Genomic DNA, 23,326 nt, shown 5'->3' with positions numbered 1-23,326 from the left:
CAGCCTCTGATGAATTTTACTTCCTTGTAGCCTAGAAAAACCTATGTTTTACAACAGCAGCAGCTTTCCAGCATGGCTTGTTACTCACCATCTTTGAGGATTAAAATGTTTTGGACAACAGCTAGAAGATACTATTTCAGGCTCCCATGTAGCGAGGCATGACCTGCAGAGTAAAGTATGAAGGCTCCCATGTGAAAGGGAGCTGTGAGGACATGCAAGGTGCAGAGCCTGTCTCCTACCTGTGCTGTGGGGAGAGTGTGCTACAAGATCCCACACCCCCACCTTCTACAATCACCTCTACACCGCTGCTGAAGCTTCACAGCCTTTCTAAGCAGGCTGGGCAGATTCAGACAGCTGTCATCAAACCACAGAGATGCACTCTGGAGCTTGTTTTAATTCACCCTGGAGGCTTACACACAGGGGAGAAACATCACAGACCTTCAAACCCAACCACAGACTGACACTTGACTCTGCAAGGAGGAAAGTCCCCTTCCCTTTCTTACAGCACTGTAGGAATAACTGGAAATCAAGATTCAACAAGTAACCATCACAAGACACTGGAGCAAAAGTTATCTATTTTATTACAAAACCAAAACCAAACAGATGCCTTTCAGTTTAACAAATTTGCCATAGGCAGAAATGCGTTGGGGCAGGGTAAGTTCAATATAAACTCAGGCCATGGAAAGCTGTGCCTTCACACAAATGAATCCCACTGCAATGCAATTTCCTACAACACACTGTGCCCTTGGAAGATCAGCAAGAAAGAAAGATTTTTACTTCTGGCAGGATGAACAGATGACTTGCACTGTCGAGTCCTGGTTCTCTTCTCTGTCCCAGCCATTTTCAGCCGCCATTCATAGTAGAGCTGGAAAGGCCCAGGAGGACTTGAAGGATGAGGAGACACATGCCCAGGGTCTGCTTTCAGACACAACACTGATGCTCTCTGTTTCCCAGCTTCAGAAAGATATTCCTGATGCCAGGCAGAGCAAAAGATTGCTTACAACCACCAGATAAGGACAATTTGGCCTAGCAGGCAGGTGGACTGGCAATAAAACCAAGAAGGAAATTGGGCAGCTGAGGCACTGCTCTTGTCTGATGAATACAGGTTGTTGGACAGCTCATAGCATGGGATATGTGAATCAGGACCAGTATGGTCTGCACAATCCTCCAACACAAACCCAGAACAAGTAACCTGACCTCTGCCTGGACATTACACAATCATGCTGGTTAGGCCTTCCATGGCAGTGTACAAGTGTTGCCGGAAGCTGCTGAGAGACCCACACAAATTCAGCAGGTCAGGATGCAGGGACTTGGAATTGTCTTGTGACAGAGGAAAGCAATGTAATGCCTGGTCCCCAATCCATCCATAAAATCAGCCCTGGCCTAGGAACAGGAATACCCACAAATACCAAAGACAACCAACAGCCACACCTTGATGCCTTCCTTGAAGAAGTGATCCAATTTTAGTTGCTAACCACATGTGAATGCAGGCCTTTTGGAGGGGAAGGACACAAGGATGAGAAAAAGGAGGTCAGCAGAAGGATTTATATAACAAGCAGGAGTGGTGACTGGCTGGTTTATTTCCAGAAGAAGATGCAGTGAGTTTTAGCAGCTCTGCAGTACCCCCACAATTTTGTGGGGCATTTCCCAGCCCCAGTGCTTGGCTGATAAAATTCCTAGAGGCATCAAATTGTCTGTTTCTGCTGGATAGAACTATATATTAAAAAAAAAACCCTGACTGAACAAAGAAAAACCCCACCCCCAAAAAACCCCAAAAACTCCAAACCACCAAACACCATCCAACCCAGCAGCCAGAATTTTTAATTCCTAAAACTAGAATATTAAAATGGAGAGGAGTTTTTTTTTATACAGTTGGTTTCATTCTTTACTCCCTACAATAAGATTAGTGAGTGTGGCATGGACATTTCTAGCTATACACTAAACCAAATTATTTCAACACACAGAAGATGTGCCCAGGGCATTAAAACAACCCCCCCCCCAAAAAAAAAAAAAAAAAAAACCAACCCAAACAAACAAAAAAAAACCCCAAAGAACAACATGAGAAGAAGCAATCAAGAAGGTGGGAGCTTGCAGGCCAAAAAAGCACATACATTGTATGTGAGAAACCATGAAGATCCAGCAGCAGGATCTGCTCTTGCTATATATTATGATGGTATGATGTATATTTCAGATATTACCAGAAGTGTTTTCAACCATGCCATATGTTTTAATGAGCTCCAATATACTTCCCAGAGGAAGAGTTATTACTACTCTTAAACAGGTATTTATAGAAAGGCTTGTTAGTTTTTCTTTTATTTAACTTTCTGTTTTGTCAACAAACACTAACTTACTGTATCAGGACACTTTTTTTTGGTGATGTATTTATCTCATGCTACTGTCATGATGACATGACAGAGTGAAGATGCTGCATTGTATCATTTTTTACCAAAGCAACAGAGCCTTGAAGAATGAGTCCAGTCTCTACAGTTACCTATTGCTGTTATAAGTAATTGTTGGTGTGATCTTATATTAGCATATCATTTCATCACCTTCACTACAGTTTCTTCTAACAGGTTCTTGGTCCAGAGATAAGTGGCAGAAGGATCACAAGGTCAGAATTGGGAGGCTGCTCAGAACAGGCAAGTGCTGCCAGTGGTTGGAAATACACAAAGCAAAACTCTGCGTGTCCCATCACATTCTGCCCAAATCTAGGATTGCTGATTCGAACACCCCTGCCAAAGAAACAACTCTGGTAAAACTGCTAGTGGTTGACACAGGCCCTGTGGCCTCCAAGAACAGCAGACTCCACACTATTACTGCTAATCACACCCCAGTGTCACAGAACCCAGGAGGTACTGGCAACACCAAATCTGGCAAAGTGTCAGGCACACCACTGTGCAGGAGGAGAGCTTGGATTCACAAGCACCAAGGACAAGAAAGTCACTGCTGACAGACCTTCACCAGTGAGCATGGCCCAAGCTGTACTGTTGAAACATAAGTAAAGCAGACTCTTGGGGACAGCAGCATGACTGTGTCTGTCTGCACTGACAAGTATGTCCTTAGCTCTTCAGCAAAGCACAAGGCAGGCTAATGCTGCTTTTAGCAGGCTTCTCAAAATGTTTATTGCTGTACAACATACAGATGAACACACTGTCAGAGCAGAAGATGCAAGACTTCACTCCACTGACTCTACCAGGCCTATGGCTCCCACATCCTTCTTACAGCTTTAGATTCCAGAGGCATGGAGCATCTTTGCTAAGCATGTTATCTAAGCATGAATAGCAATGTATTTGTATTTAATTTCTGCCAAACTTGCAAGAGGTGCACACACTACTATTGTACATCCATAACACAATCCTTTTCTATCCCTACTTTAAGTAGCTTTGCAGTGCACCAATACTTACATGAAATCTGTGCTCTCAAAAGCCCAAGAGAGCTTTATGGTAAAAAAAGGGGTTCAGCTGCTCTCAGTTAAGTATTTGGTATCTGGGGCACTGTGTGCATATCTGCAAGAACAATTCATGCTGATACACTGGCTCCTTTCTGCATGGAGGTACTGTTAAGGCTCACCACTGAATGATAGTTTAGTGGCAGAAATGAATGCATTACTATAATCCATTAAATGCAAAGTGTCCCTCTAACCCTAATAGCCTTCAAAACCAAAGGGAGGAACAGAACAGTGACTCCAACCCCTGTACAAGACAACTGTACAATTTACATATATATTTATATACAGTATATAAAATTCTTTGAGTCCCAGTGAACTCAATTTTACATCATCAGTAGCTGTTCCAATTTTAAAAAGTCATGATCCTGCTTCCCTCCACTTTCCAAAGTATTAGATAATGGCATTGAAAAGCAATTTTAAAAAATCCAAACCAATTTTTTAAAAGTGCAAAGGTTCTGGGTGCCACTTTTGCTACGCTGGATGTTGCTGATGCTGCGTGCTTGCTCACAAGCAGCAAGGTGTCTGTCCGTCTGTCACTGAATCTTTTCTTCCTTTGGGTCAGCTCCTGCCTTCCCTTCTTGTCTTCTGCTGCTACACCAGGCGACCTACTGAAAGAACAGGGTGGGCAAGGAGGGAAAACAGAACAGAAGCAGAACAAGTAAGGGAAAAAGGCAATTTAAAAAAGAAAAAAAAACCTGACTGATAAAGATCCAGTATAGCCTCTGCTGAAGCCATGGTCCCAGAAAGCTGAGATCCCAGAATAAGCTGTGAGGCTGAAAACAACCAGGGGCTAATGAGACAGCCTTGCTGGAAAAAACATTGAATGAGTCACATGGAGCCTTAGGGATTGACATATTTTTAACACAAAACACCACTTTCCTCCCCCTCCTTCGAAATGGGCATGCTGTCTAGGGAAACAACTGGTCCAACATCCCTTGCTCTGCTTTTCTGCCTGGCACAGCTGATGCAGAAACCCACTGCTGCCAGGCTGCCCTGCCACCATCTCCCCATTAGCCACAGCCAGCTGCCTCCTTCCCTAGCTCACAAGCAGGTCTTGGAGGAGGCCTTTCTTCAGAAAGCTTTTGTTTAAGCCCCTCACCAAAGGTTCTTAAAGAACCAAAGCTCTTATGGGATCAGAGCTAGAGTTCTGTGGATTAATTACAGGTGAAAACATGCTAAAGAGAAAGCAAAAGTAGGGATTTGAGGGGAAAAGGTTACCTCACTGGGAGGAAAGGCCTCAGTGAGATCAGTGCTGATCAACATGTCCTGTCACAGGGGGCAGATATTGTCAAAGTTATTTCAGGTAGCCATATGTGCAATCAACTGCACAGCTCTGCAAAAGGTGCATGCAGAGCTCAATGACCAGCTCATAAAAACAGTAGATTGTTTTCCATGTCTGTAAGTGTAGTGTAGCATGTGAGTGCTGATGACCTGTCCTACACTGAGCACTTCGAGTGACAAGGAAGGGGCTGAAGCTACAGCAATTATTCAAATACCTCTTAGGCAAGAATCAAGTACATACTCAGAATGGAGGGCACACTAGGAAACATCACATCATCAATGTACAAGGTGCAGTTGATCTTTATCTTTGGTCCTCTGTTCAGCCCATCTCACCAGGACCAGATACATTCCCCAGAAAGATAAGGAGGATAGCAAGAGGTATAGGAAGACTTCTGGCATTAAAGGAGTCTAACCAGACATATGTAGGACAGCTATAGAACAAATGGCAGAAGATAGAGGCAGGGGAGAACTTCTTACTGCTTCTTACAATCCAAAATGAGAAGTACCCAAAAAAACCATGAAGCAGCAAGTCTAAAAATAAAGCAAATGATGTTATTGTTCATGCCTGATGAAAGGGTCCATGTGATTCAATGCCACAAAATACAGGGGAGAGCAGACCTTTAGCACAATAGAGAAGAGTCTTCAGGGGAACTTGTCCATGGAGTAATGGAGTGTAAACACAACGAATCACCTAAATTATTGCTTGATAGAAGAAGGAAGAGTAGGATAGGAGAGTAGTCATCCCATAGCTGCTTTATCCTATTCTAATTCCTTAGCAACACATAGTCAGTTCCAGCAAAAGACATGAAGCTGGACTTTGAAATGATGCAATGGAGCTGCATGTTGGTGTATTTATACCTCTTAAGAACAACTTTGGTTTCCAGCTGTTTCTATATTGATGTTCATGAACATAGAAGAACAGGGGAGAATGAATTCTGCAATACATGCTTATAATAGGAAAAAAGAAAACATTTTGACAAGATACTCACTGAAAGGGTTAAGGCCTTGTCTTTTTCCATTGGGCAAACTGCTCAGGCTACCTGTAAAATCCAAGAACCACATTAAAGGAAGTAAATGCCATGGCATGACAAAGAAGCCTTCCCTTGTCTGCTGCCAGAGAGCAGGTTCAAAGCACCCACTCTGAGCACGCTCACAGCAAGTCCTGCCAACAGCATTCACACGCAAGAGTCTAATTAGTGTGGTTGAGATGAGAGATGTTAAATACCTGGTGTTGTAGTAGCTGAGTGTCACGAAATACAGCTTGGGCAAGAAACAATTACAAGGTTAAACTGAACAGTGAAAGGAGAAAGAAGAAAGAAAGGATACAAGTAGTATCATAAAGGTTCCCCAAGCAAGCAAAATAATGCCATATAGAAAGGGGGAAGCCAGAAGACAGTGAAGGTACAGGCAATGCAGACAGCCTAGGTTTATTAAATCCTTCACTTGAATCAAACAAACAAGTGCCTAAAATCAAAGACCTGAACTTTTACATGGCAGAAGGGCAGAGCTGTGACTGTGTTATGAGATAACAGGCACACGTACCCTACACCAGATGGAGCTCATGCCAAGGGCCTCTGCACTGGGTACAGACAGCTCAGGGATTACAGGAGCTGTCAAAAGCATGTCACACTTCCTGCGAGCTGCTTCGTCTGATTTCAGAGGAAGGGTTAGCTGAAAATGGGAGCTTCTGCTCCCAGCCAGCAGCAATAAGCCTGTTGCCACCCTCCACTCCAGCCTGTGACTTTGATTTGTGCATGCACATGACCTGACTGCACAGCTCGCTCTGCACATCAAGTACTCTACTGCACATGCTGCTCTGTGCAGGAACAAGATGGGCAGAAGCTCGGAGGGCAGGGGCGAGGTGTAGGAAGCCCCAGGGGCCAGGAGGCTGGGCTGTAAGATGGCAACAGGGCTGCTGAGAAGAAAAAGCCAGGGGGAGGAAAAGGTGTCAGCGGCCACGGCTGAAATGGGTCACAAAGCACAGCCTGTTTGCTTTAGAGAACATTAATAAGAGAAACTGTGTAAGCACAGGAAGTTATTCCAAGACCCTGAACACCGGCCCAGTACCAGCCACCTGCCCTGCAGGGATCGGCAGAACCGCGGCTCACTGATGTCTGGTGTCAAACGCGGTTCTGCTGCCGTGGGCAGAGGCTCCACTGCCAGGGCCAGAGGATCTGCCCGGGCTGACTGGCACTCTCATCCTGGGCCCTTCATGGGCAGCTGCCAGGGCCCTGGAGGGCACTGCGAAGGCTGTACATCGCTGCCCTGGCTGGCAGCCTAGGGAAGCCAGAGGGCATCCAAAAGAACCCTCTCACCTTTACCATGCAGTGCAGGTAAACCTGCAGCACAGTGCTATGCATGAGCACAACCCATCTTTGGAAAGAGCTGAGTGAGCACTGCCTGTCTTTGGACAGAAGTGGGGATCTCCAGGCTGATGTTTACGGAAGGCAGAAGCATCCCTCCGTGCCATGGCTGGTATGCTCGAGCACATGGCCCCGTGCAGCCGTGTGGGAAACTCTGCTGGGGCTCATCCCCTGCTACTCTGGGGGCAGAGAGCACTGCCCTCAGCTGCCTGCCTGCCATACAAACCAGGCCAGTCATGTGTACCTGTCGAAGGCAAAACCCTGCCACAACACTGCACTGCTGACACACAGGAGAGGAAGAAATATGGCAGGCAGTGACCGTGGGTTACTAACATATAGCTGGGAAGCCCTTGGGCATTATGGGGTAACATCCCATCATTCAGCAAGATTCATAAAGCTGAGTATTTGATCATCCTCACAAGTACACTTGTCTTGGATAACAGTTCTAGTCACACTGGATTAGGCCAGCTGTCTTTCAAAAGAAAAAGCCCCAAGGAAACCCCAGCAGCTTTTCATAGGAAATTATTATTCTTCAGACATACTGAGCAAACCTTTCACCTTTTGGGGAGAGAAACAGCCTTATCTTTTGTTCTCAACACAATACTGATGTCCTGATTCATACTATCACTAACTTTTGTCAAGATTAAAGGCAAATTATAGCACCTCTACAAAGCTCCAAAGGGGAGTATCTTAACAAGACAAAAAAAACCAAGCACTGAACCAGTGCAGCTCCTTTGATTCTAATCTGATAGCAAATAAATGTACTTTGAAAATCCTTTTTTATTCAGTCATTACCTGATTACAATTTTCTCATGGCCAATCAGATTGTTATTTTCTATCACCATTGGTCCAGAGGCCTTTCCCAGGTGACTGCTCTTTGCTACCTTCTCCCACACAATGGCTTGTACAGTAATGATAGAGAGTAACTCATTCCCAGCCTCCTAAGCATGCAATTACTTCTGAAGATAACAGTAAGAAAGGTCCAAAACATCACTGAATGAAATCTTCTGTTCAGATTGTCTGTCTGCTTTTCCTTCTTTCTGTAACATTTCCTCAGATTCAGTAGAAAGTGACATTCTATTTAATTACACACACATACAGTTTTAAATTAAGACATTTCAATCCTGTTTTTGGACTGCACTCTTGGTGGCTTGGTTCCACCTCAGATGTCCTCACGTCCTGTGAAGCACGCCCAACACCTACCATCTGACAAGCCCTTGGATAGCAAAGCAATCGCAGGATCTGAGCTGGCAGAAGGGAACTTCCCCTCAGCTGGCAGAGGGACATTTCTTTGCTGCTTATTCCCTTAGCTCCTCTTTGGGCAGGCACAAAATGCTGACTTTGTCTTCTGAACTTGGAAGAATATAGAGGTAAAATTCAACTCCAACATTTTGCAGCCAGCACAACTAGCATAAGCCTCACCTAAATCTACAGCCCTCCTCTCCAACATCACTGGACTCTAATCTTAGGACCTGTAACTTTCCAGCAAAGCTTTATAACGTGTGTCTATCTCCTCTCAAGGATCCTGTCTTTTGACTAATGCAGAGAGATACATTTGTTCTTTGATCACAGATGGTTCCCCCCTTAACTCAGGCTGTGCAGACTACGCTGAGGAATGCTAACTTTTAACAGGCTGTAAATCAGTCTGTTTTCCTTCCACAATTCCTCAAACAGACAATCTTAGATCAAGTGATGGCAAAGATATTTCTGGCATACTCCAAGCTAAAAGCCCTGCCTGCCTGTTCTGCCCCAGTTTAAGAAGCCATTTGCAGCATTCTGCAAACACTCAAAGGCTGACTCTTTTATGTGGCCACACCATTCTGAGATCCAAGAATGGCATTTTTCCATGTTATAGCCCCTGATAAAAACAAGTCTGGTTTAAAGAGAAAGACAAGAGCTGTACAAAGTGGCCACCAGACCTAGCAGATTTGCCAGCAGCTTTTTGGGTCACCATAAGGATGGTAAAGAGGAAGGGTTTCTGATAGACTGGACAGGTAACTTCCTCACTGGAGAACCCCTGGTTGGCAGTACCCACATATTAGGTTACCGCAGGCATGAAGAGACTGCTGAGGAAGGAAAGACAGACACAACTATGCATTTTGAACATACTTAATTCTAAGCTGGAAAGAACTCAGATTCAGGTTTGTCCTTACAAATATCCCAGCTGAATCCCCACATATAAATCCTGTTTGGACTCTCTAGGTCCTGAGAGGCACATAACAGTAGTGTGTTATCTATGCTCTATGCTTCCTTTAAGCAGCTCTTTTTCCATGTTTGGATAGAACTGGCCACCAAAAAAAAGCAAAACACTGACAAAAACACAGAACACTTAATGTCTGTTTTCCTCAGAATCCCAAATACTACCAGTTTTGTATTATGTTTTATTTTCAAAACCATTACAAGTGTTCAATTTGCCTAGCAAGAGGTATACTCACCTGGAATGATGACCCACTTCCATTTAGTCCTTATGCTACCAGACACTCAAACAGGATTTGGAATATCTGAGCTAAGTTCACTTGTAATTAAGTATATCAAGGGGAGATTATAACCCTCCTTGGTTCTGTCCAACCCCTCCTCATCCAAGCTAGACCAGAAGAATCTTTCAAACAAAGCTTTTGTTGAAACAGAAACATTTCCATGAAAAGTTTTGTCTTCATCTGACTAGCAGTTTACAACTGACAGTACATCATCAAAAAGGTTTCCAGCTAGCTCTTGGCCTGAACCCACAGTGACCTCAGCCCCAGCACATCTTTGGAGGCCATAGTACAGAGAAAGAAACAGACAGCAAAATACAGGGACTGATTACATGCACCTATGATGAGGATAAAGGAAAGTTAGAGAAGGGGTAAGACTGCAGAATCATAGAATGGTTTGGGTTGGAAGGCACCCTTAAGTTCATCTCGTTCCAACCCCCCGGCCATGGGCAAGGACACCTTTCACTAAACCAGGCTACTCAGAGCCCCATCCAACCTGGCCTTGAACACTTCCAGTAATGGGGCATCCACAGCTTCTCTGGGTAACCTGTTCCAGCCCTCACCACCCTCAGAGTAAAGAACTTTATTCTTGTACCTAATTTAAACCTATTCTCTTTCAGTTTGAAGTTATTTCCCCTTGTCCTGTCACTCTGTGCTCTTGTAAAAAGTCCCTCTCCCTCTTTCTTATAGGCTCCCTTCAGATACTGGAAGGCCACAGTTAGGTCACCCCAAGCCTTCTCTTTTCCAGGATGAGCAATCCCAGTTCTCTCAGCCTTTCCTCACAGTAGAGATGCTCTGTCCTTCTAATCCTCTTGATGGCCTCCTCTGGACTCATTCCAACAGGTCCTTGTCCTTCTTCTGCTGGGGACCCCGGAGCTGATACAGCCCTGCAGGTGGGCTCTCACCAGAGCAGAGCAGAGGGGCAGAATCCCCTCCCTGGCCCTGCTGCCCATGCTGCTTTGGATGCAGCCCAGGACACAACTGGCTCTCTGGGCTGGGAGTGCCCATGACTGGGTCATGTCCAGCCTCTCACCCACCAGCACCCCCAAGTCCCTCTAGGCAGGGGTGCTCTGATCTGTTCATCCATAGCCTGTGTTGATACTGGGGATTGCCCTGAACCAGGTGCAGGACCTTGCCCTTGGTCGTCTTAAACCTCATGAGATTCCCATGGGACCACTTCTTGAGGTTGTCCAGGTCCCTCTGGATGGCATCCCATCATTCAGGCATAGCAACTGCACCACACAGCTTGGTGTCATCTGCTAATTTGCTGAGGGTGCACTCAATCCCACTATGTCATTAATGAAGATATTAAATAACACTGGTCCAGTAGGAACCCCAAGGGACACCACGTGTCCCTGATGTCCATCAGGACTCTGAGCTGTTGACCTCCACTCTCTGGATGTGACCATCCAACCAATTCCTTATCCACCTAATAACCCAACCATCTCTCTCCAGTCTAGAGAGGATTTGTGGGGGACCATGTCAAAGGCAAAGACACTGACTGTTTCTAAATTTAATAGTTCTTCTGAAGAGGAAGCATAGAAAATATGTCATCTACCACCTCACAACTTCATGCCTTCTTAAAAAAGATCCATTACAAACTTTTTTACTGCACATCTGGAGCAGTCTCACTCAGGTCTTTCTTCCATGTTAGTACCTGCTCTCTGCACTGTCCCCTGCATTGCTTTTTAGTCCTCACCATCCTTTAACTTATCCCTTTACCTTCGATCCTCAAGGCTTATCAGGTCTGTAGTAGGTATGTGGAGCTGTATGACAGAACAAGATCAGAGCCCCTTTTTGACCACAGTCCTGTTCTCATACAACAAAGAAACCATGAAAGGTCAAGGATGTGTTCTCAGGAAACAGCTGAACAATCAGGCACTCACAACAATGTCATGCTACCTTCTTTCCCCTTCACTTGGGCTCAAAGTTTCACATTTTCTTTCTTGTCTCCCTTTGATTTTTCCCCTTCCATAAACTAAATTTTGAACATTCAGTTGGCCAGGACAGCAGATTCCAGAGAGTCTTATTCCAGGCCAAATAGCAATAAAATTCATTTGGCATATTTGTCTTATTGGGAAGGTAATAAAATTAAGGATTGCTATTTTGGTATGTCATTCCTCAGTAAGGTACTGATGACTAAAAAAACACCTCCACAGGGCTAGGGAAGCTGAATGCTTCTCACAGCTGACAAGTAATGTTAAATGCTTATTATGGTAACTAAAATGTTTGCAAAGCACCTAGAAAATGCAACTTCCCAATACCCAAATATACCGACTCATACCATTCATGCTAAACCTGAGAAAAGGACTAAGGAAAGATTAAGATGGGAGAAAAAAAAGCTATCCACCCTTCCCAACTACCATGATACTTATAACAACAGCTGCAAAGCCAAAACACCTGCACAGGAAATTAGTCCCCTGGAATCTCCCTGTTTGCCTTCTCCTGCCAAGCAAGTCTGCCCACAGTCAAGAATGACTGATAATTATTGAATTTGGGTTGAACTGTTTCAATTTCTAAAATTTCCAAAAATATCAGTTTGGTTCGGGTCCCAATAGATGATGAGGTGAAGATGAAAAAGGAAGAAAAGGCAGGAGGGTGGGTTGATTGCTCAGACACTAAATAAAAAGGAAAATAGGTTATTCACATGCCTTATTTCTCTACCATCCTCAAAGTACAATTTAAGTTTGAAAAAGGGCAACAGTACAGCCCTGTGCTTGCTTTCTGAGTTGTTCTCTTTGCATCATCTACTCTCCTGCATGCTGAATTTAGCAATGAAAATAAATATTATTTCTGTTAGTAAACAGGGTCTCCAGAGAAGGACTGGGTCTGTGCTGGCTCATACATCATCCAGCCTGCATGGCCGAGACAACAGAATCTTGTTAGCAGGGTATTACTCAGAAGGGACCTGATCTTAACTACAGTTTCCAAGGATGTCAACAGTACAAGCAGAGTTGTGGCCAAGAACTCTTATCTGTTGTCCTGTTTCTGTATAGTGCTTAGCACAGAGGTCTGGGATAAGGCATAGAAGATGGAGCCATAAGACAAGTAACAAACTCCATTTGCACGGCAGTGTATTAATCCCACTCATTGGCTCATACAAACTGTGGCACTTTTGAAACAGCTGGGAGAAAATGGATTTCTGAATTTGCTGTGAGTCAGTTTTTATTTGTCATGTTTGTTTGTCAGTTTTTACTGTCATGCAATGAGGAAGAAAAGGCACTCACCTCCTTCCTTGCTGACTCCCAAACACCCTTTCAGCTCCTGGAGTGAGATTGACTTGTCCTTGTTGAGGTCACAGTAGTCAGTGAAACGCCGGGCACATTTCTTGGGCTTGGCTTTCTTCTTCACATAACGTTTGAAAGGCTTTAGCTCCCGCTTGTTGATGTCATTGCTGCTGTTGTTGTCCAGCTGGCTGAAATACCAGTGTACCACTCGCTCCTCTAGTGTGTGGCTGGGGTCTGGCTCAGAGAACCTGGAACAGAAGAAACACAGGCCCCCGACAAAGGGGTGCTCTCACCAACACTGTCAAGCACATGCTGAGGAGCAAGAGCTGCTCATCGAGTCAGGCAAGTGCTATGCCATGTTCAAAGTAAGCAAAAAACACAGGTCTTCCAATCTCCTCCTTTTAGCTGTGCTCTTTTGTGACATAAGTTCATCTCTTTTCAGATGAACTTTTTCTAAAAATGTCCTTTAGCATTAACAAGTAAATTGCCAAGAGAATCTTGAAGTCTGATACCATCAGTAGCTGTGGTTCTCCTCACACCAGTTGCTGAAACTCAGCCTAATCCCAGAACGATCCTCATTAGAGGGCAAGAGACAATCTCCTTGGTCCTTTTGGCCCTTGGGCTCCCATTCAAATTACCAGCAAGACAGCTATGAGTGTCAGCTGTCATGGTAGTGTCTGTGACAGTAACCTCTAGACTTCAGAAAGGGAACAAATTAATTGAATACAAGACACATTCATTATTTGAAAATGTCCTTGGCAAGATACAATATTCTTCTCCCTGTATCTGTTCATATAATCTGAACTCCTCTGCTGTATTTTCTGCATTTTTCATGCTTTTCACATACCTGATTTACACACAAGAGTTCCACAGAAGATAAAAACCACAAATCCATTAAAAGCAGTACTACAGAGCTGGCAACTTCAGTTTGTTTCATTTCCTAATTATTGTGGTATTACAAGTTTGATGCTGTTTGACTCACATTTTCCTTCTGCAGACAACAACAAAATCAGAAAGGAAAAGGAGAAAAGAAGAAGGAAAAGCAACAGCTATAGACACAAAAGTACAGAACGCTGCCTTTCAACACCATGCCATCACTGAACAGGTACTGCTATGTCATACCTTTTAAGCAGTGTTAGGTGCTCTGCAGCAGTGGGAATGGGGGTTATTCCTCAGGGATACTGAGAACCAGGGAAGAAACTCTTTCTAAGCTAGTATGTCTTTTCTCCATATGAAGAGCATGCCAGCAGAGAAAGCTGAAAAGATGCTGAAATGAGGCTGAGGCCTGAACCTCTTTTTCCTTCCAAGAATAAAGCATTTTAGTGCATGGAAATTAGTGAATAGGTAGTCAGACATGCTACACTGGCACTGATTGCTCTGACTTATTCCAGGAGACATATCCAGCTTCTGCATAAATTCCTTCCCCAGGAAGGAGAGAGGAACAGTTGCCTGCTGCAGGCAGCCAGATTCTGGTGTGAGTTTGGGGCATTCTAGCTGATGGAGAAATATGAACCCAAGTACCCTATAAAATGCTCTCCAAGAGTGCTGTTGACCTTGTTTCAGAAACTAGTAGAATCTATACTTATATGGTCACTGAATTTTTTTTTTTTTTTTTTGGTTGGGAACTAGGAGAGAGAAAATTCTTTTGACTTTCTGGTGTGACAAGTTTTGCCTTTAAAATGCAGCTACAGAGCCTGAAAAAATACCCCCTCACACATGCTACCCCTGTGGTAAATTAAATAACTTGTGAAGGGGAATCTGCAGCATGCAGAAAGCGAGAACTGGAGTTTAGATTGAGAACTGAGATCCTCAACCTTTTCTGATGGCTTTTACAAATGAGGATAGAAATTAGAAAGGTAGCCCCTATCCAGAGACACATGAATCCTTGTAACAAGTAAACACACACAGTACAGAGAGGCAGATATACTGTATAACATTTTTCCCAGGGTTTTACTTGAAACTATTTCTTTCATTTAATTCTTAACTGAGAGGCAGGCTGGCATTCAGTCACTGCATCTGGTCAATGTACAATGGGATAAACACTGTGAAGGAGATAGAAGGGGTTAGGAATAAGTCTGGCTTAGTTTGGGGAACCAAAATACTAGGCAAGCACCAGGAATCACCTATAGACAAGCAAAAATTGCAAAATTCCTCTCCGGAATTTAAGGGAGTGTCCTGATTTTCTAAACTGTATGCAATGACCAGGATGACAGGAGAGAACAGAAACACATCCTGTGTCTTGTTTTTATGACATTTATTAACATAGCTGTTGTCTCTCCCCCTTTTGGAAAGAAGCTGGCTATCATTTGAAGACTAGCGTGTTTCAAACAGCCTCAGAGGAGTTCTGTATTGCCAGGGGTAATACTCTGCCTTTGCTGAGATAGAAGAATAAAAGCTGAGCTTTTGCATGTGAGATTCCCTTGTTCACACCTTGGCTTGTCCTTGTTTACTGAAGGCCCACAACTGGAAAGGCAGAAATGGAGAAAATAGCAGTGCATCTTAGAACCAACAGCAGAAAGACAACAGACAAGAGCTTTTCAGTACCACCTACTATAGAGGCACTCAGAAGAGGGATTTTAAAGTGCCTCTTTTCCAGGGGCATACCAAGAAGGAGCTTTTATGAGTTACCAAGAAAGGCAACATGGCTCTCTTCAGCATTTCCACAAAGAAAATGAGGGACATTCACAGGCTAATACAAACACATTGACTCATGAAGTGACAATAAATCAATCTTTGCCATTGCAAACATGCTGATAGCTCATGCTGAAAACAGCAGCAGGCTTATAGAGCTAAAAGGAATTTGTTTAATGGCTATGACTTTAGGAAGAAGGAAGACACAGCCATTTCTGAGTTTTTACCACTTTCTGTTGGCTGGCTTAGCAGGACTCCAGTTCCTGAGATGGTTGGTTGCCTGCCATGTCTGGTTATCATCCAGAATCCCAGCACAGGAAGTATCCCCACCATCTCAGGGTGGCCATATGTCCCTGGCTCCTAAAATTCCATGATACACTAAAGAAGGATGAAGATACAGTACTGTACTTAACTACCTTGACTTTGACCACTGCCTGTGAAAGGCACTTAGGCACCACCCATGAGACATGAATGAATGCAACTACACAGCACTGCTAGGCCACCTAGCTTTGCTGGTGTGCCATGACACCAGCCATGCCTGCTGGGTCAGCTCAGATAAGTCTGGGGCTCTAATTGCCCTGTGAGCACAGACTTGGCAGTATTCCAGGGGATTGTCCCTCCATTCTTCCCCATACTATTTCAAGAGAAGTAAATCATCCCTCAGATATAAACTTCATTTATTGGGCCACCTCTCATTCAGACCATAAAGGAATCAGAAAAACCAAGACAGAACAAAGCTGTCCTGTACATTCTCAATTTCCAACATCTCTTGCTCTAACACCAATCACACTAAAACCCACTGAATTCCACTACCTCGCTTCAGTGCTCTAGCAGCTTTGTAAGACACAGTAAGAAGTACCAAAATGAAGACAGCCTTCTCATGTTGACTGCATTGCAGCTGTACTTACTTTTCTGCCTAACTGTTCCTCTTAAAAACTCTGTGGCAAAGCAGTCAGTCCTAAAGAATGAGCACTAGTGAAGAAAGGAGGTCTGTATAAACTGATTTTCCAAATGTAACCTGCTGTTGCTGGACTGCTTTTGTACAAAAGCCAGCAAGTTTAGCTCAATTATGCAGCATAAGGCCACCAATATTCCAATAATGAAGAAAAGCAGGTCTGTCATTAACAGCCTAAGACAGCAAACCAGCTCTCAGCTTTCTTAAAAGTTTGTTGGCATCAAGTGTACAGTCTTCTCCAAGTAGGCTCTTGTTCCTCCTTCTGTATAATGTTCTAAGGGCTCCCTTACAGCAGAACATTTATTTCTTAGGTGGCTTATGCTTGGAGATGTGTGTGTTAAGGTACAGCAACTTCTTACAATGCTATCTTCCAGATGAGGCACACTTCCACAGAATACCTTCACATCATCTGATGTCACTGAAGAACACAAAGAGGCTGTGCAAAACCATGGACATACACTTTAGTAAGCTATACTGAATGCTGGATCAGAGAATGACTGCCAAAATATCAAACAGGCACCCTGAATATGCACTGATATGCACTGTGCATGCAATCTGTAATGCTTTTCAGCCTTTGAGGCCCCTTGTGAGAAAGAGCAGTTAGCTCAGTGTGAAGGAGCAGGGAAGAGAGGGAGGAATATAGGCTAAAGTATACAAGAGCAGCAAATGTGAGACATGACTCCCCTAAAGAGCCATGTACAGTGTGCAATCACATTAGGCTCCATAGAACTGTGCAAAGTGTAGTATGTGCCACAACATTTTACTAAATAAATTGAAGTCCATTCCTACCAAAGCTGGTCCTTTGCTCCCTGAACACTTTCAGCCCCACTGCACAGGCTGCAATCTCTGAAGTACTCATCAGGTACCTGTTTGAAGACTTAGAAAATTTATTCTTTTGTACTACAAACTTTATGTAGCAACATTAGCAACTGAGGCAGAAGGACATAAGGCTAGTAAGATCAGCTCATCATCTAGCTGGACTACAGAGCCTATAAACCAGAGGGACCTGCTCCAGGATGAAAGAACACTGATGGACAAGAAGCTGGTAGCAAATGCTACAGAGTAAGAAAATTAATTAGTCCAGCTTTCATTCCCAACACACACACAAGGTATGTTTCCAGTCAGGATGTCTAAAGGAGTTAGAGCTGTAAGTTTTTATGACTTGTAAATATTTTACAAGGATATATGTACCTTGCTTGGTGCTGTTGCTGAATGAAGAATGGATGGAGAGTGACTGACCCCTCCAGTCAACGCCCATGACAACATTGATGATGACCACCAAAGTGCCAGCACTAAGCAGTGGAAAGCAATGAGTTTAACAAATGAGGTAAAATTCAACATTTTTCTTGCTTGCTTCCACTTCTTACTTCCATTTTGTTGTTCTTTGCAGTTGCCTAAAGTCTGTGACAGTGGAACATGGTTTGAATCAGAGAGGATTACTATAATGGAATTGCAAAAGGATCCTGTATTTGTTTTATTATTCCTCCTTTCCTGTAGCCAAGGAATCAAGAAGCCAACAAAAAACTAAGTTGTGTTCAGACTAAACAAAAGGGTACTACACAGTCCAAATTAATTATGGGAAATGCAAAATTCCTCCACAATTAAAACTTACCCCCCCCCCCCCATTACAGGCCAGTTTCTTTCTCTCTTCAGGCTAAGTTGTATACAAAACATTATTCTGAACACAATTTTTCTGAAGATTGTAGGATAAATAATTTAGAAGATTAAAAAAATCACCTCCCTTCACTCCTCGTTGACTGTTCAAAGACCCTCCTCTTATATGAACTCTCCTGTATCTTTAATTAGGCTAGAATTTCCATAAGAGGGCAAAGAGAAGTTGGTATCCAACTTCAACTGGAATGCAATAGGAGCTGAGCATCAACTTCCCTGAACTGTTTAAAAGTGTCAATCTTTATTAAAACGTTGATTGGCTTCAGAACACCCTGGAGATGTGCTGAGCTCTGCTTGCCTGCTTCAAACTGCTCAACTAGAGCATGAAATGGAACCTCAGGGCCATTTTCTGGAGTACTTTTTGGGACTGTTACAGGGGGAATAAGTGGCAACTTTAAATTAAGGGACCGACAGCTGCTGTGTTACATGATAAGGGTAGCTGTTGTAGCTGCCCATTTACCTCAAATTCCACAGGGCAGTAATATTTTTGCTGATAATGTAGCAAGCTATAATGCACACATTTTGGCAACTTAAACTCATTTCTGAATTGGCAGGGATCAAAGAGAATTTCCCAGATAACAGAAACCCAGGCTGGGATTCCCTACAATCTAGTTTAGGTTAGGCCCTGTGTAATATGACTATATCAGAATTAGAGAAGAGACTAAAATGTAGTAAAGCTAAGTCTAATATTTTAAGTGCTACTCCAATTATATAGTACTCACTTGTGAATAATTTCAAGAATGATTTTTTTTTTTCAGTAACGATACCAAGTACTGGCTAATAAACCAATTCCCTACAAGTGCTCCCTAAATTACTTTGAAAACATACAGTAACAAGATGTGTCTTGGAGTTATAAACTTAAATTAAGAATGAATTTTACCAGAGATTTTCTGTTTCAAAACTATAAATGAAGTCTATTTGGCTATTATGCTGTAATATAAACCAGGACCATGAGGAAGGGAAGTTCCCATCTCATTACACTATTTACATTATTGTAAAGCAAGAGTAACTCAATTAAAGTCAATAGCTTTGAACTTCCTTAAACAAGACAAGACCTATAAGGGATTACAAGGTTGTTTTAAGCATGCCCAGTTTAAAAAAAAAGAGTCTTATCAGGTTTTGCTTACATGGCCTGCCAAGAATCCAAGCTACTGCCTCACATTGCTGCTACTACATTGTTTTGGGGACAATTTAACACAGCTCTATGTAGTATTTCCAATCTCTAATTTCTCCCCATACTTCTCCCTCATCAGCCCCCCCCCCCAAAAAAAAAAAAAAAAAAAAAGCGAATATGGATATTAATTGCAAAGACACTCAGCAAACACAGAAGTTTTCACTCGCATATCCAGATTCAGACTGAAGGCAGCAGGGTAATCTAATCTGATTTCCTGTATATCATACTCAGAGAATGTGAATCAAATTATTCTTGGGACCATAACTCAGGTTTGACTAAAGCAAGTCCTTCTGAAACACATGAAACACATCAGGCCTAAGATGAAAGCCTTAGAGAGGTGGAGTCAGTCATGTCCCTCATGACTTCACTCTGGCTTAGAACTGCCCTCACTTTAAAGAAATTTCGATCATAAGTTTGTTTATATCCAGTTAATCATGTTGTTCCCTGCTAGACTTAAAGAGCCTGCAGAGCCTTTGTCCCTATAGAGATACTCAGATTTTACAAAATCAACTTCCAACCTTTTTTTTTTCCTTTCAATACCCTAAGGAAGTCTGAGGTCCTTAAGACTCACTGTTAAGTTTTTTTTAGTCCTGGACACTTTGGAAAGGCTCTTCTCTTCCTTTGGTCCTTTATTTCGACACTCAAGATTCATACTGAATGCCTGTATGCACTGGCCACCCGAGCACATGCTGGCTCATGTTCAGCTGCTGTAGACCAGCTCTCTCAGGTCCTTTCCTGCCAGAAAGCTTTCCAGTCACTCATGCCCCAGCCTGTAGCACTGCATGGGGCTGTTGTGACCCAAGTGCAGGATCTGGCACTTGCCTTTGCTGAGCCTCATCCAATGGCCTTGGCCCATTCATCCAGACTGTCCACATCCCTCTTGCCCTTCCGCAAGTCAACACTCCCACACAACATGGTGGGATAAGGGGGCACTCAATACCCTTGTCCATGTTGTTGAAGATGATATTAAACAGGGCTGGCTCCAATACTGAGCCCTGAGGAACACCACCTGTGACTAGTCACCAGCCACTCTCTGGGTCCAGCCATTTTTTGCCCAGCAAAGAATACACCTGTTCACACCATCAGAAGCCAATTCCTGAAGAGAGAACTCAGGAGATTCCTCACCTTGGGACTCTTGGAAAGCAGGACTCACTGCACAGAGACAGCTTCCCAACTCCACAAACCCATATGAAATATGTACAGATAAAAACTTTACATAAATATAAAAAATTCCCTGAAATTACTTTTTAAAAAAATAACAATGGTCCAATGGTCTCATCATGGCCTGTTGGGTTGGAAGAGCTTGACACATGTTCTTTGAGGTACATGCTTAGTCTAGCTGAGGCACATGGAAAATTAAACCAGAGCAGTTATCTGAATTTCATCATGGCTGTGGGCAGGCAGAGTATTTGGGTGGTAGCAGTCTTTTGCCTTACCAAGGACAGCTTGCTAAAAGATTTAATTTTCCCCTCGCAACTGGGCTGCTGACATTGGAGTGGAAAATAAATCAATGTGATGACTGTGTGAAGAGCTGGGCAGTGAAAAATTCCACCAGAAAGGCCTCTATTGAAAGCTGAGAAATACACAAAGCTTGGGGAACATTAGGAAGCAAGCCTGCTGGTTTATAGAAGCGCAGTGGGGGCATACATCTCTGGTCTCTACAACATTGGTTTATATTAAGCTTTATTTTAAGAGTGATGATTACATTGGCTGTGTTTCAGTCCCAGTGCCAAAGATGCCAAATAAATATCAAATACTCTCCAGGGCTTCCCACCACCCCTACCCGCTGCATTTGAACCATGCAAATTAGACAGAATTGACATTGGAATGCTTAAGTCTGGGAGAGAACGATGAATTTCCCATCCCTGGGGCTTTTTTCATCCTGTTTATATGAATACAGACATGCTAGGCATACAGCACTAATTCAAAGGGCTACAGAACATTCAGCATGCAGGCACACATACAAGTCACTGGCCTGATTTGTAAGGTCTAAATGTGAAGTTAAAACCATATGAATTCACTAGTAGTCCATACTGAAGCCAAGGGACACAGCCACGCCACCCAGGACCTTGAATAGCCTTGAGCAGTTAAAAGATGGCACTGATTCCGCCTCCATTATGAGAGAGGAAAGCACAGGATCCACATTACTGTCAACACATTGGAGGAATACCCATAGAAATAACTATGCCCATAGAGGCACTTCCATCTCCAGACCCCTGGCACATCAGTCATTGTGCCATCCCTGCAAGCTGCCCCAGCACTGACTCCTTTTATAGTCAGGCAAATCCAGAACCACAGAAGCCTTGCCTAGCTGAGGCAGTGTAGCACTTTTAAAATCCATCACATTTCGTTCGCAATGGCCTGTCCCGAGGCAGCACTGCAGGGATCTGCAGTTATCAAGCAGGAGGGGGAGACACAGCCTCAACTTTCCTCCAGTTCCCCAGGAACACAGACTTCTGCCCACCTCTTGCAACAGGCCTGACATGTTGCTCCTTCCAAAAGGGGTGGACACGCAGCTGGTCAGAGGGGAGGGCCATGAAAAACAGCTCCTCATCGGCAGGCTGGCTGCAGCCTCACAGCAAAGCCACAGCGCTGGTCCTGCCAAGAATTTGGTTCACATTCTTCACTCCCTGTGGTAGCCAGTAGGCCACACGGTCTCCTTCAATCCATTTGCATTTTATTAGGTCTTTTCATGCACCAAGGGACAAAAGAACAAGCCACTTCCTCCCACTGTGCTCTCATTTCACACTTCAAATGGTCTATACTAACCTTTATGGTGGAGCAGCTGCCAGGGAGGAGGGGCAGGAGGAGGCAAGCAGCGCTGGGATGACAGGACAAAGCAGCCTCAGATCCTCCCCCAGCAACCCAGAGGAACCCAAATCAGTCAGAGCAACACCTTTCCCACTTGCCCCCACTTCAGGGGCACCCAGAGCTCTGCAGCCACCTGGGTGGCATTCAGCCATGCTTTCTGGACTCACCTCCCACCCCCAGTAGGTGCTGCTGAGTTAATAGCCTGTACCATGTCCGTAGTCAGAGCATCAAGTAAACTGGTAATAAATTCAACTTTCTTCCCTTCTGGGCAGCCTGCAGAAAGAAAATAGAAGGTTTAATGCAAGAACACACAGGCTTAGTCTCCTCCTTTGTTTTTAAGACAGCAACAACCATCAACACAGTCCCTAAGGAAAGGCAAAAGAATCTCTCAGTGGGTTTTTCTGCGTGGCAATTTGTCCTGCAGCTTTTGTCCAGGCACATGCAGGGTCATCAACAATATCTGGCAGGAAGACTGTGTGGTTAGCTTTATGGTCTCACCCAGTTCTCTACCAGCAAAACCGCAGGGATGCGCTGGAAGTGTCTGGCAAACGGGAGTTCCCATGGTGACACTTGCAGAGAAGTTTACAAAACAATTCATTACCTCCTGGATCATCTTCTGAGGCAAATGTGGCTGTTCTGAGGCCCTAATTGACAGATTAAAGTATCCCAGAGCACAAAGCAAAGTCTGCTGCTTGCACTCTCCTCTTCAGGCACAGAAAGCATTGCCTGCCAGCACCTACCACAATAACTCATTCTTCGCATGATCGCTCTACATAGGAAATACGTCAAACTGAGTTGGTATGTGGTAGTCACCTCCAGTCACTGCTGGCTTAAGCAGGACAAAGTGGGTTGAAGATGAGCTTGGTAACCATTTCCATTACTTAGTGCTGAGGCTGTCTAGTTCCCCACCATCATAACCACAGACTAACAGAGCCTTCTATCCTAAACAGTGCCAGCCTGTTACAATGAAACTCTCCATCTCCTCACCTTTAAAAGGCAATATATGCTGTTTCCTTGCTGCTTAAAGTAAGCTTCATTTACTACCCCATGAACACTGTGACAACTATTCTAACCTAAAGCAAGCTAAGGAACAAGGAACCAAGAACAGGTGTGCTTAACTTCAACACACTATTGTCAAAATTGTCCAAAACCCATCACCCGCCATCCAGTTGTCTTCTCTTGATGTGACAGAGAAGCCATCACCATGTCCCTCACCTCTTTCCCCAAACCACCATGCACTACCAATTATTCAGCTGATTAGGGCAGCAGATGTCAGCAAACAGCCTCCCAC

General features: G+C 43.8%; 1 protein-coding gene across 9 annotated transcripts in view; it reads right to left on the bottom strand.

Moving 5' to 3' along the window:
• Window positions 1–564: 564 nt before the first annotated feature.
• SMOC1 (SPARC related modular calcium binding 1) overlaps window positions 565–23,326 on the bottom strand; it is a 159,477-nt gene continuing 136,715 nt past the window's right edge. For 8 of the 9 annotated variants that reach the window (XM_068193247.1, XM_068193251.1, XM_068193242.1 and 5 more), the window contains 4 exons: window positions 22,203–22,308; window positions 12,794–13,041; window positions 5,719–5,769; window positions 565–4,056 (listed from right to left, as the gene is read on the bottom strand). In XM_068193247.1, coding sequence (XP_068049348.1) covers window positions 4,040–4,056; window positions 5,719–5,769; window positions 12,794–13,041; window positions 22,203–22,308 — 422 coding nt within the window. In that variant the 3' untranslated portion in view covers window positions 565–4,039. The remainder of the gene's footprint in view (window positions 4,057–5,718; window positions 5,770–12,793; window positions 13,042–22,202; window positions 22,309–23,326) is intronic. The other variant, XM_068193244.1, reaches the window with a different exon arrangement.

This window comes from Anomalospiza imberbis, chromosome 6, assembly GCF_031753505.1.
Source record: "Anomalospiza imberbis isolate Cuckoo-Finch-1a 21T00152 chromosome 6, ASM3175350v1, whole genome shotgun sequence".
NCBI classification, from domain to species: Eukaryota; Metazoa; Chordata; class Aves; order Passeriformes; family Viduidae; genus Anomalospiza; species Anomalospiza imberbis.
This window is presented reverse-complemented; position numbering and strand designations above follow the sequence as displayed.